The sequence below is a fragment of the Harpegnathos saltator genome, unplaced genomic scaffold (assembly GCF_003227715.2).
Source record: "Harpegnathos saltator strain DR-91 unplaced genomic scaffold, Hsal_v8.6 scaffold770, whole genome shotgun sequence".
In the NCBI taxonomy this organism is placed as follows: Eukaryota; Metazoa; Arthropoda; class Insecta; order Hymenoptera; family Formicidae; genus Harpegnathos; species Harpegnathos saltator.
Window position 1 is genome coordinate 168,585 of NW_020230616.1, and position 13,568 is coordinate 182,152.

The 13,568-nt window shown below is 31.1% G+C and overlaps 1 protein-coding gene across 1 annotated transcript; it reads left to right on the forward strand.

Moving 5' to 3' along the window:
• Positions 1–884: 884 nt before the first annotated feature.
• LOC105189427 (uncharacterized) lies at positions 885–10,670 on the forward strand. The gene is made up of 8 exons (XM_011151513.1): positions 885–1,033; positions 1,778–1,858; positions 1,960–2,011; positions 2,095–2,173; positions 2,477–2,608; positions 8,481–8,567; positions 8,719–8,909; positions 9,013–10,670. The coding sequence occupies exons 1-8, from the start codon at positions 914–916 to the stop codon at positions 10,668–10,670; spliced, it is 2,400 nt and encodes a 799-aa protein (XP_011149815.1). The 5' UTR covers positions 885–913.
• Positions 10,671–13,568: the final 2,898 nt, after the last annotated feature.

Consider the following 13,568-nt stretch of genomic DNA (forward strand, 5'->3'; position numbering starts at 1 on the left):
TGCAACATCGGAACGTCTCCCACCACTTCTCCCTCTTCGCTTCTCTCGCGCTGTGCAGTACGCCCATATGCATATGCGTATATGCCTGTCATCGCTTTCGATTGTTTTACAGGCATATACAACATCGCCGAAGGACACCATACCTGCCTCTGAGTGTACATCCATTGGATGTCCGGTGCTGTCTGGGCTGTTATCAAATAGTGGGTGCGTTCAGCAAGTACAATGGTTACAAGTACAACTATGAATAATTCGTCAACGTAATTGGTCTGAATTTAGAGATCTAACAGTAAAAACCAATAATCATTGATAGTTCACTGATCGCTCTGTTTCATTGAACGTAGCCAATGACAAATTAACTTTATCTCTAACATCAAACCACTACTATTTTAGCAACATCTGTTGAATTTCTGCTAGCACTTCGTCAACATCATTGATTATGACAGATTCTATGCAAATTCTGTCGCATTTCTATTGACATATTATATTACATTCATATTGTAGAAATATTCGGAAAACGTGTACTACATATTAGCGCTAACGTATCATAATGGCTGCGTTCCAATATTCACTGCCAACATTGAAAAGTTATAATTGATATCTGTGTTGTTCATTAAATATACATCAATAAGATGGAATAACGCGTTAACATTGATCAGCGCTAATAGCTCGTCGAACGTAATCTTAATCAAGTCTGCTTTCAACAAATTTGACTGACTAGGGCTTTTCATAAAATTCTATATACAGAAATTTCCGCCATTATTATTAGTAGATCTACAAAATAGCAAAGATGGATAAAAGGAGCCATATGCGTGAAGATAGTCGCCAGTTGTCATCGTTCTCTGTGCTCGCGTTTATTAGTGTTAGTCTAATTTTGGCAGATTAAATTTATGAAATATTTGAAGAATTTAGCACAATGGGTAAGATAACACAAAACTTGCCAAACAGGTATGAAATCCCTAAGCTAAAACGAAAACGTCGCAGAAAAGATCTCGACGACTTACGCTCAAGAATCTTAAAGACCAAGAGGAAATCGGTAGGTTTCGCGGTTTATCCGTCTTTATTTATCTTCGAACTATTTTTATTCCACGATTTCTTTTGATTTTGGAATGATTATTTTTAATTTATTTCAAGCAATTTTTTAAATTGAATATGCAACAAGATAGATCAAAAGTATTTAAGTACTTAGAATGTCCTGTGTCGCGAGCATGTACACGTAGTAGATCCGCTATTAGGTACGTCATATACTGATATGTTTACTACGAGCAAATTCGATAACAATACTTTATTGTTATCATGGAAATATAAACACGTGTAAGTATATGTAAAAAAAAACTAAAGATCGCACGGATTGTGGTTATAGGATTGCTACGTGTAAATTTCACTAAATATCGTATTTGTATTGATATACTCGCTGCGAGTAAGTGAGGTTAGATTAGGTTAAGTGTCAATGTTTACAATTCCATCTAGTAAGTTATGTTCTTTGTAGATTCTTTGTATCAGAATATATTTGTATTAAAAATACCAAATATATATATATTTAATATATTTAGAATTTGATGGAAAAGATAAAAAATTAAAACTAATATAATATTTTTATTAGTTTATCTAAAAGAATATTTTGTTTAACATTGTTAAACGTTATGTTAGATGTGGTAAATTAGTACGTGTAAAAAAATGTAATAAAAAATTAAATGTTTTCATATATTTTTATTTATATATTATTTGTAACAGTGATATCTTTATGTAATTTTTGTATAATACTTATTATTTATTGTAGGATAAAGTGGAAGAAAATCAATATGAAGATCAGCACAACAAACCAAATCCATCAAAAATTGTCAAAAAATATACGAAACCAGTATGTAACATTATCTAGCTTTTTAACAATATTAATATAATGACAATGTATCGAATATATATTATATATTAATTGAAATTATTTTATATTATTATTTGTAGGTATATACAGGCATATTCAGGAATGGCACAAAGAGTAAAAATATTAGGAAAGGTATGTAATTATTTCTTTTTAAAATATGATGAAACACAATAATAAGAAAATATATTTATGATGATCATAATATGTTATAACAGAAAAATATGGGAATACAGTCTCTAAAGCCAGATTACGAGGAGATGCATTGAAACTTTTTGATGGAGAATCAGAAACAATGTAAATATATTGTTAATTTATATCTTCTGTAATTCACAGTAAAATAGATAAAAGTTTGAAAAATAATCAGTGATTCTATTAATTCAAGTATACTATTTTATAAGGAATTAGATAATTACTTGAAAGTAGCAAAACATAGTATAGTAATAGAATAATAATGGTAGATATTTTGATTAAGCAGTTTTAAATTAAATTAAGTTTCAACATTTGATGAATTTTTTTAAGCCTCAAATAAGTAAGATATAAAGTCAAATTTATTTTTATATGTGTGATATCTTATTTTTATCTTATTTTATTTTTTAGATGCATGTCACGAAGTACAGTGGACGATGAATCTACCAGTCAATTACCTAATAATAATAAGGAATTGGTAAAAAATATTTCACGACCAACACGACACAGAAAGAAAAGCCCTGTGTTAGGCAAAAAACAAAGGTATATTTACAAAGGTATATATTTATTAACTTAGATAATGACTATATTTATTGGACAGCAAACTTGATTTGAGTATGGTCTGTTACTAGAAATTGTAACCTTCATTTACATGACTAGTATAAGATCAATTTTTATTTAATTCATGATGTTATAATTATTTATGTATATATAATATATACCTTTATAAAATAACATTCTGTTACGTTACAATCTTATATTATTAATCTGATATTAGACTGTTATATAATAGTAGTTTATTTTTGTTAACACATTAATTGTCACATTATATCTAGGAAATATGTGAAGTTAACACTTTGATTTTACAATTCGTATATTCATTATATATCTAATTTAAAGGATCAGTTTTTATATGAGATCATCACTTATTTAATGATTTTTGTTATTTATGCAAAAATTCCTACTTATGCGTGTAAGACCATTTGAAATATTTTTAGCAAGTTTCATAAATATTAGATATGTGTGTAGGTTATTGTCAGAATGTACACTACTGTTGGAAAATTTTTAGATATTTGTATTATAAAGCGGCTTATGTGTTCAGTATAATTTTGTAAATATTCTCTTTCGTCACATATGTATTGTAAGGCTAAAATTATTTGTTAAAAGAAATGAGTATCAGCTTTTATAGCTAATGTATTTTCTTACATAAATATATTTATGCAAGGGAAAATTAATCACAAAGAAGAAAGTGCCGATTTTAGTCCACGAACGAACGAACAAACCACATCATTTCCATGGGATTTTGACCTGCTGAACACGATGCCGTCGTTAGTTTTCCTCTAAACCCCGGAGAACATGTTCAAATCCAAAGATTTATTTAATAATTGAATGGTCCAGGAAACCTTTGTATAAACTTTGAAGCTATTGCAAACTCGTATATGAGCTAAATTAGTTGAAGACAGTTTAGATTTTCGATTTAGAAATATTTTTGATTTAATAGTTGAAGGTGTTCTCTTTTTATGCAAAATTCAGACAAAAGTTGTTAAAATTAATTTATAGAAAAAGATGATAATATAAAAAATTCGGGTTTCCATTTTAAAAAAGCAATGATCAGTGAATATCTCGAAAGTAGCGCCATCTGTAAACAAAATGGTATAGTTGTTATATGCCCCCTTTGAAACCGTACAACTTTTGTCTGAAACTTGTATTTCCCTAATACGCGTTTACAAAGGAATTGAGTGTTACTGGTGATCTGTTAAACCGTGCATATTAACAAATGTTAACAATGTAATGTTGTTAACAAATTTTGCATAAAAATAGAATACCTTCAACTGTTAAATCGAAAATCTAAACTGTCTTCAGCTAATTTAGCTAATATACGAGTTTGCAATAGCTTTAAAGTTTACGCAAAGGCTTCCTGGACCATTCGATTATTAGATGATAAATCCTCGGATTTGAACATGTTCTCCGGGGTTTAGAAGAAAACTAACGACGGCATCGTGTCCAGCAGATCAAAATCCTATAGAAGTGATGTGTTTTATTCGTTTCCCATGATGAATCAAAATCGGCACTTTTTACCCATTGTTCTTTATATCTTTCTTTTCCATCAAACTTGGAACTTTACAATATATATGTAACATTATTGTTTTTGCAAAAAATAATAGGTATCATAGATATGCAGGATATCAAGTAAGATTTTATATGACATTTTTTGGAAATCTGAATATTTGGTTATAAAGAATATTAAATGACATAAAACTTTTGTCTAAAACATTATATTTTATATACTTTATAATCTCGAAAATATTTCTTTATAATTAATTGAGTTTCTCCTAAAATGTCCAATCTCTAAATGTGCGAAAAAACCAACAATATAAAACAAAGAAACAAGTATACGTCTTTTGTTTTCAGATATTCTACAACAGAGCTGGACATGATCTGCATATTTCGGGCGAAATTCAGTAGGTGACGTGTTTAATACATATATATATTTTATATATATATATATATACATACATACATACATACATACATACATACATACATACATATGTAACGCATAAACATATATATTTTAACGTGATTATTAAACGAGGAAACAATTTTAATGATAATGTAACGCCCCAGCTGATTTCTTATACAGCGACGGGCCTGAGTGCACCGCGATCGTCACCCTGGCCGCTCAGCGCGGAACTGTGCGAAGGGGACGGTAGGCGTCACCTACTGAATTTCGTCCGAAATATGCAGATCGTGTCCAGCTCTGTTCTACAACATGCATATCATCAAAATTGATAAAAAACATATTTATATATTTCCTTAATTTTATAAAAATATTAAATAAAAATAATAAAATATTATAAATAAGCATATATATACACCAAATTTTTTAAAAAGCAGATTAATCAGCATCAGTTATTCTCTAGATCAGAGCTGACCACGATCTGCATTTCGGGCGAAATTCAGTAGTTGACGCCTACCGTCCCCCTCGCACCGCTCCGCGCTCAGCGGCCGGGGCGACGATCGCGGTGCCATAGACATAGTATATTTAGACTGCGTGTTCGAGGAGTGGGGATATAGCTCACGTAGAAAAGGATATACTCTGTTTTTACTGTTCGTTCTCTCTCGCACAGTCCCGATGGAAGGGGTATAGGGGAGGCAGTTGCAATTGTACAGTGCTGTACAGTAACCACCGCCTCTATTCCCTTTCCATCAGGACTATGCGAGAGAGAACGAACAGTAAAAACAGAGTGCTTCTTTTTCTACGAGAGTTATATCCCCACTCTTGAAATTTGGGAGAACGCGCAGTCTAGATATACTATGTCTATGCGCGGTGCAGTCAGGCCCGTCGCTGTATAAGAAATCAGCTGGGGCGTCACATTATCATTAAAATTGTTTCCTCGTTTAATAATCACATTAAAATATTTTATATATTTTTATGCATTATATACAGGGTGTTTGATAGCTGATCATGCAGACGAAAGTTGAAGATAGATTGGGTGTAGCCGAGAAGAAAAGTCATGTACCATAATGTCAAATTGGCAATAGTTACCGAGTTATTAATTAAAATATGTGAGCCAACGAGCGCGTAGAGAGCGGAGGGCGGCCACAGTAAGCACGTAGACATTTGATACAGGCGGAGTCAGCGAGTAACGGTAGGCGAGAGGCAACGTAAACAACAAGAGGCGAACGCGCGCGACGAGGAGCGAGCGAGCGCAAGCGACAAGAGGCGAGCGAGCGCGAACGACGAGGAGCGAGCGAGCTATAAAGAAAAAGCTGTAAAGAAAAAGCTCGCTCGCTCCTCGTCGCGCGCGATCGCCTCTTATCGCTTACGTTGCCCCTCGCCGCGCGCGCTTGTCTACCGCTACTCACTGACTCCGCCTGTATCAAATGTCTACGTGCTTATTGCGGCCGCCCTCCGCTCTCTACGCGCTCGTTGGCTCACATGTTTTAATTAATAACTCGATAACTATTGCCAATTTGACATTATGGTACATGACTTTTCTTCTCGGCTACACCCAATCTATCTCCAACTTTCGTCTGCATGATCAGCTATCAAACACCCTGTATATATATATGTGTATATGCGTTTATATATATAAAAAAATATATATATGTATTAAACACGTAAACATATATATTTTAAAGTAATTATTAAACGAGGAAATAATTTTAATGATAATGTGACGCCGCAGCTGATTTCTTATACAGCGATGGGCCTGAGTGCACCGCGATCGTCGCCCCGGCCGCTGAGCGCGGAGCGGTGCGAGGGGGACGGTAGACGTCACCTACTGAATTTCAACCGAAATGTGCAGATCGTGGCCAGCTCTGCTCTAGACCAGTGCTGGGAATTAAGTGAGCAGCGCGAGCCGATTTCAGAGGTAACGCTCGCGCTTCCCCCGCTACCTCTCGAAGCGCAGCGGCCGAGCCGCTGATCGCGCATGAAACGCTCTGCCTCAGGAACGGTCTCGTATACGATATGAGATGAGATCGTACGCTCCGTCAAACCAAAATTAAAATATTTATTTACCCTTAAAAAATAATTCTTACTCTCATTAATGATGAAATATTACGCTTTTATTTCTAATATAATAAATTGTCTTTAATAATAATATAGTAATGACAATAATTAAGAATATAATTAATAAAGTTTTTTAATAGATTTCCATATCACCCATGAGGCACTACTGTTGGTGCGGTTTTTTTTATTTTTTTATTTTTTTATTTTTTTTTTTTTAGAAAATCCAATTAATATTTTCATAAAAATTGGTCATTTTGCGCTGTATTTATTCTTCCTCTTTCGTTTTTATATTTCTCACGATTTAGCATTTCGTTTTCCTGTTGAGCCATATATTTCATTTTCATTAATTTTTAGTGGAGTAGGCCTACTGGGGAAACCATTTAAAAAAAAACGCATCAACAATAGTACTTTATGGGTGGAAATCTATTGGCAAAACTTTAATAATTATATTCTTAATTATTATCATCACTATATTATTATTAAAGAGAATTTATTATATTAGAAATTATTATATTATATTATTTATTATATTAGAAAAGCGTAATATTTCATCATTAATGAGAGTAAGAATTATTTTTTAAGAATAAATAAGTATTTTAATTTTGGTTTGACGGAGGGTGCGATCTCATCTTATATCTTATATGAGATCGTTCCTGAGGCAGAGCGTCTCACGCGCGATCGGCGGCTCGGCCGCCGAGCTTCGAGAGGTAGTGGGGGAAGCGCGGGCGTTGCCTTTGAAATCGGCTCGTGCTGCTCACTTAATTCCTAGCACTGCTCTTGACTATACTTAAAAAATATTTAAGCATAACTGTACGTGTAAGATTATTGCTGTAGTTTTTTCCCATTTCTTCATATCAACCTCATATCAACCATTTAAAGAGAACTAGTCTATCCCACAACCCTTTCATTAAATAATGTGATTTTCTATATGATTTCTATATGATGTATACTATATACATTCTGCACAGAGCTAACACGAATTCAACGTGGCAATTAATATCACAGTTTCCATACAATTATGATGGTATATATATTGTTTATTTTTTAACATAAATATAAAAAATTAAAGTTAGCATGTGTCTTATTATGAAAGTTAATGCAACAACTCTCATGAAATACAATTAAAGATATCTATTTATAATCTAATTAATTTTATAAATACATAATTTTTACATAAAATCCAAATTGCTCTGATATTTGTATAAACATAGTCAATATTTAACAAATTTGAAGTCAATACTTTAATAGTTTATATTTAAAAATCACAACATGCTTGTGTCGCTAACATGCTTTTTACAATAAATAATAGATATTATAGATATGCGTTATTCGTAGATAACTATATTGAACAGTACAACAATCATTCCAGACTTCTTATAAATTTTGGTGAGCGATTAGAAAACACACATAAAAAATATATAAAGATGTTTACTCTTTTTTGTTTAACACATTCGCTTTTTTACACATGTAATTTATAATACTTATATATACATATATATATATATAATAGATATATATATTAGTATAAATTAGTATATATTAGTAGTATAAATTAATATCAATATATAGAATAATTAAAAAGATTAGCTAATAATTTAATGTGACTAATAATTTAATGGAATTATTATTTATGAACATGAGTTCATGAGTTATGAACAAGTTGTATAGCAACGATTCATTATTTTTCATCATAATTCATTTTTAATACAATTTAGAAGAGAAAAATATTGTAGTTTACACTTTATTTTAAACAGTTGCTTAGCGAGAAACTACTGTAATATGTACATGTGATAAATTATTCAGCAAAAACACGTTATTGTAACGTTTTATATAGCTGTGCGATAAAATTATAAAAATATTTTATAAAAATTAAATATATTTTATATAACGTTGCAGACCAAATCGAACATATTATTTGGGAGACGTTTCTCAGGAAAATAAAGAAGTAGACAATATTGTATATGATCCAATTGATATTCCTGAGTAAGTAACATCATCATATATATAATGTTTGTATTCTTATAATGAATATTACAAATATTAAAAATTGTTTACAATTGTAAAAACATTATGAAAAAAGCAGGGGTAAAAAAATACTTGAAATAAATATTATAATATAAAATACTTATTTCAGAGTCGTTATCAATTATAATTCTTCAACAAAAAGAGCGACGAAGGAAACACAAATAAATAAAAAGAAAAAGGAAACAACGGACTTGCCGTATAATAAAAATACATCCTGCAGCATAGACTGGCAGGATCATTACATTAAAATATGCGACAAAATATCCAAAGAATTAAAAAATGTATTAGATGATACGAAAGGTAACTTTTATATAAAATAATTGCATTAAAATGCAATCGTTATAGATTGTACTGTGTTATTGTTTCATTTCTTAATTATTTATTGTCATTTATTATGTTTTAGATCCTCTTTCTGAAGCGCGTAAAAAACTAAAGGAGCTTATTTCCACTAATACAGACAACATGCAGACAGCTATACATGTCATAGAATCATCACAAAATCGAGACATTAGTTGTTCCTCGAAAGATAAAGGAAACACAAATAAAATCATTAGTAATTATTCTATTGATAATATATTATCTACAGTTCCAGATATACAATATTCAAATGCATCACATTTATCACAGAATAATTCTAAGTTGCCATTTAAAAGACGACGTTCAAAACGAAGTTCACAGTTCACGATTCTTATATCTCCTGAAGAACAACCACTGTTGAAATTTTGTGAGACGAAAACACCAGCCAGCACAGTAACACAATATCAGTCAAATGAAGAAGATATTCAAAACTATATTAATCCAGAAGTTCTTTTTGAAGTTTCAACTACGGACGCTACATCTGTCAGAGATCATTTAACATTAAGTACATTACATGATATACACGAAAAGCAATATTATCAAACAGAAAAAGAATATATGAGAGATCAGCGCTATATATGCCCACCAACAGACATAGTAAACGTATCACAAAATACTCGAACACAACACACAACAAGACGACATTATCAAGCAGAAAAAAAATTAAAAAAACGATATATGGTTACTACTCCTGAAGAATTCTCTATGCAAGTCAATGATAAGCAAAATAAAGACTGTGATAAATACGATGCACTTCAAAAATATCCAAGTAAAATAGATAAATCTAGGTCAAATAACGAAAGGAAGTTTTGTGAACTAGATTTTGTTAATATGTTCCAAAATCTTCCTACACCGAGCACGGTAAATCGACAGTTTTATCGATCGAGAGTACCATATATTCGATCAATGAAAATGAATGACCCAGTAAGATCTGAAAAATCTGATGCAGATCTGATTAACGACAGCTCGAAGAGAGAAGATGGATATATTCGATTACAAAACTGTATTCAACAAGCTCCTTTTGAAATTTTGACAGCAGCAGCCACATTTATTGAACATCAGCATCTATCACAAGCTGCAGCTCAAACAAACGACAGAACAAAAAATATATTCACAGACAGATGTGTTCCTATTTCTTCAAATTCAAAGGAGTCTTCATCGTATTGTTCTTCACAATTAGCTGGTTCTTCTAACTTCAATGTAGATCCAACAAAACAAAGGCATAAAAGTACATATAACTGCAAAGAAAGAAATATTTTTACCAATTGTTCTAATGGCTCGCACGAATGTAACATTTCGCAAACACATCAGAATCACGCAAAAACATCACGGATAGCAGCAGCATCAAAATGCTCGTATTTTCCGATACATTATCGTAGCGTTGCAAATAATTACGTTGATCACAACATAGGACACACACATGTATTACCATTAGTATCAGACCATGATCCGTATACCTACTCTCAACAAGTTGATGATCATCACATGGTATGCCTGCAGAATTTTATTCAACCCGTGAAATATTTCGCCTTGGAGAGGGGTGTGGATGTTCATAAAATGCCAATATATGTGAATAACGGCGCATGTCGATGTTGGAATCCTGTTGACTGTTGCACCGTTGCATTTTACAATAAACGTGATTGCGTAAGTACGCGCGTTAATCTAGAAAGATGTCACGATACTACTGTGAACGAATCTGTGTGAAATTAAATCGGAATTTCTCAATTTTATATTTTTGTTAACTGTAATGTTTGTGCATAAACTATGGTCTGTATATACTGTATATACTGTATATACTGTATAACCGTTTATCAAATGAACATTGTGTTGTACTTGTCATTTTATGCTGTGAACTCTCATTTGACAGCTTAAAACGCATTTCAGAAAACTGAAAAAAGAAAATGAAAAAAGAAAAAGAAATTTTCGCTAACTCTATATTTTTTAGATTTGAAGTTCTTCGTTATTGTGCTGTATTGTGTGCTATATAATGTACTTTTGTTACTTGTTTACCAGCAAACGCGAAATCAGTAATTTAAACAACATTCCAGCATATAAGTAAAAATTATCCTCCAACTCTGCACTTTCTCCTATTTCTTTTCTTTTAAAAAAGGTTGACGTTAATTTGTGCTTATTATTCATAATATAATCTTGATATCTTCTTTATTTGTTAATAAAATAATATTACTTAGTTATTAAAATATCAAACAAAATGAGTAAATAAAATAAAGTCGAACATAAATATTTTTCGTAATCATGAAATATCAAATCATTGAAATTCGTAAAAGTAAAAAATTATATATTATTATATATAATCATATGTATGTTATATTTATGAAATTCACTTGTATTCCCACACACAATTCTAAATGTCCCAGTAAATACAAAATATCATCGATGTTACAATGTCAGCTAAATCATATAGTATGTTACAATGTCAGCTAAATCATATAGTATGTTACATAACAGTCGCTTTGTTATATAACAAAGTAATAGTTACGTAGCATACCATATGATTTAGCTGACATTGTAACATCGACAATACTTTGTGTTTACTGGGATGTTGCAAAAGATGATTCGGCCACATTTCACTCCATCGTGACCTTAACTGATATTTTGTCAACTTTCAACATGTAACTGGTATCTTTGTTTCGTCACTGGTATTGTTTGTTTTCTTATTAGTTAGTATAATACAATACAATTTATAGAAATTTATGCATTGTAACATTTATTATTTTGTATTTTATTATTTGATATTTTTTCTAAATAATTAATATATGTATATATTGCTATATATACATATATTAATATATGTATGTATACATTAGATCAAGATTAGTCTAACAATATAACACGGCACAGATATATATATCCAAGCTATACAAAAAAGTTGATTTCATTTAGAAGAAAAAAATACAGAGTTAGTAGAATTGTATTTTTATTTAATTTTTTGAATATTATTATGTTATTGACCTCACGTTTGCAGCATAAGTCGGCACGATACAATATAATAAGAAAAAACTCAAAATTAGAAATGTATATAGTTAACAAAAATTTTATTTCTTTGTTTATCTTCTGCAATGCGCTTTATGTTATTGAATTAGAACTTACAGTAAAAATGTACAGTGTAACGTAACATGGCACAAATAATTAATTAATAAAAATATACAATTCAGAAAATACGCAACTAACTTCACACAAAATGCCTGCGCACAATCTTCCACTTGTTGGGTCTGGCGTCAATTTGACGATAGGACGGACGACCAACGGTTTATAAATCGTTTGTTTTCATACGTAACAGATACTTAAATTCTGCGAAACGGAATGTCGTTAGATTCGAATGTATAATCTAATACATGATATTGTTAGAGTCTGTAAAGATAATTGAATATTTATAAACAGATTCTAAGCACCATTAAAAATAAATCATGTAATGAAAAGATGTGCCTCTTAAAAACTTCACTTCAGTACTAAAATATTAGATCTCAGTGCTTAATCTTATAAAATTAAGAAATCTACAAAGATTATTACTTTATCTTCTGAGAAGTTAAAATAATGTAATAATAATATACAATATTATATAATAGTTATAAGAATTTAATAATGTGACAATTTTTCAAAGATGAATCAAGCAAACTATATCAACTTCTCAAACAATTGGACAGTAGCGAAGTGCTATAATAATGTTATTAAGATAAAATTTATTATTTGACGTAAATTTAAAAAAAAATGTATTATTTGCAAAATATTCTTGTGTTACTCGCAATAAATGTCCTTGATTTAATTTATTTTGCAAAAGTAGAATTTTTGTGATAAGAGGGAATATAGTTTTATACATGCCTTGTGTTTTTGTTGACACTCAAAAAATATATGTGCACTTTTTTATTTATCCGTCTACAATTATAAAACGTATTTTTCTGATGTTATTATTTTGACGATAAAATATCTTGACGAACAGAGAGAATATATTTGATTTGGTATGGAAAATGAAAATACAAAACTGCCTGTGATATTTGGTATATGTATGTATTATTATGTTAAGTCGATTATGACCGCTAAGTCATAATTTTCAAACATCGAATGTCGAAGTTTAACATAGGAGAAATTCATTTTTGTTACTCTCACAGCGATAGTTAATTGTTACATATATTTAAGAATCATTGAATAAGTGTGATTATAAGGCTCGTAAATAAATGCCGCAGAACGCAAAGATACGACAGCGAATTGCTCTTTCAATAGATCCCTGTGTCACCTAACTCGATAGTTCAGAGCAAATTCGGTGTGAAGCGCAATTAATTATTCTCGCAACTTTCACTCTTGCCGAGAGCGTTCGCTCGATTTGTCTTCTTTTTTTTTCTTTTTCTATTCGGACATACTTTTTCGATAAATTCAAAACGAATATTAGAGATATATCGGTACAACAACATAGAGCGTGCACAAGGCGAAGGAGACGTCGTTTCGTGACGGTACGCGACATCAGTAGCCCGGGATCGACGTATACGTTTTACTAATTACGTGCGCTCGACGTCTCCGGAGCGATTGTTTGATTAAACGCGAGTACAATTCTTTGTCTTCGTTACATTCTCTCGGGAAGTACTCTAGGAG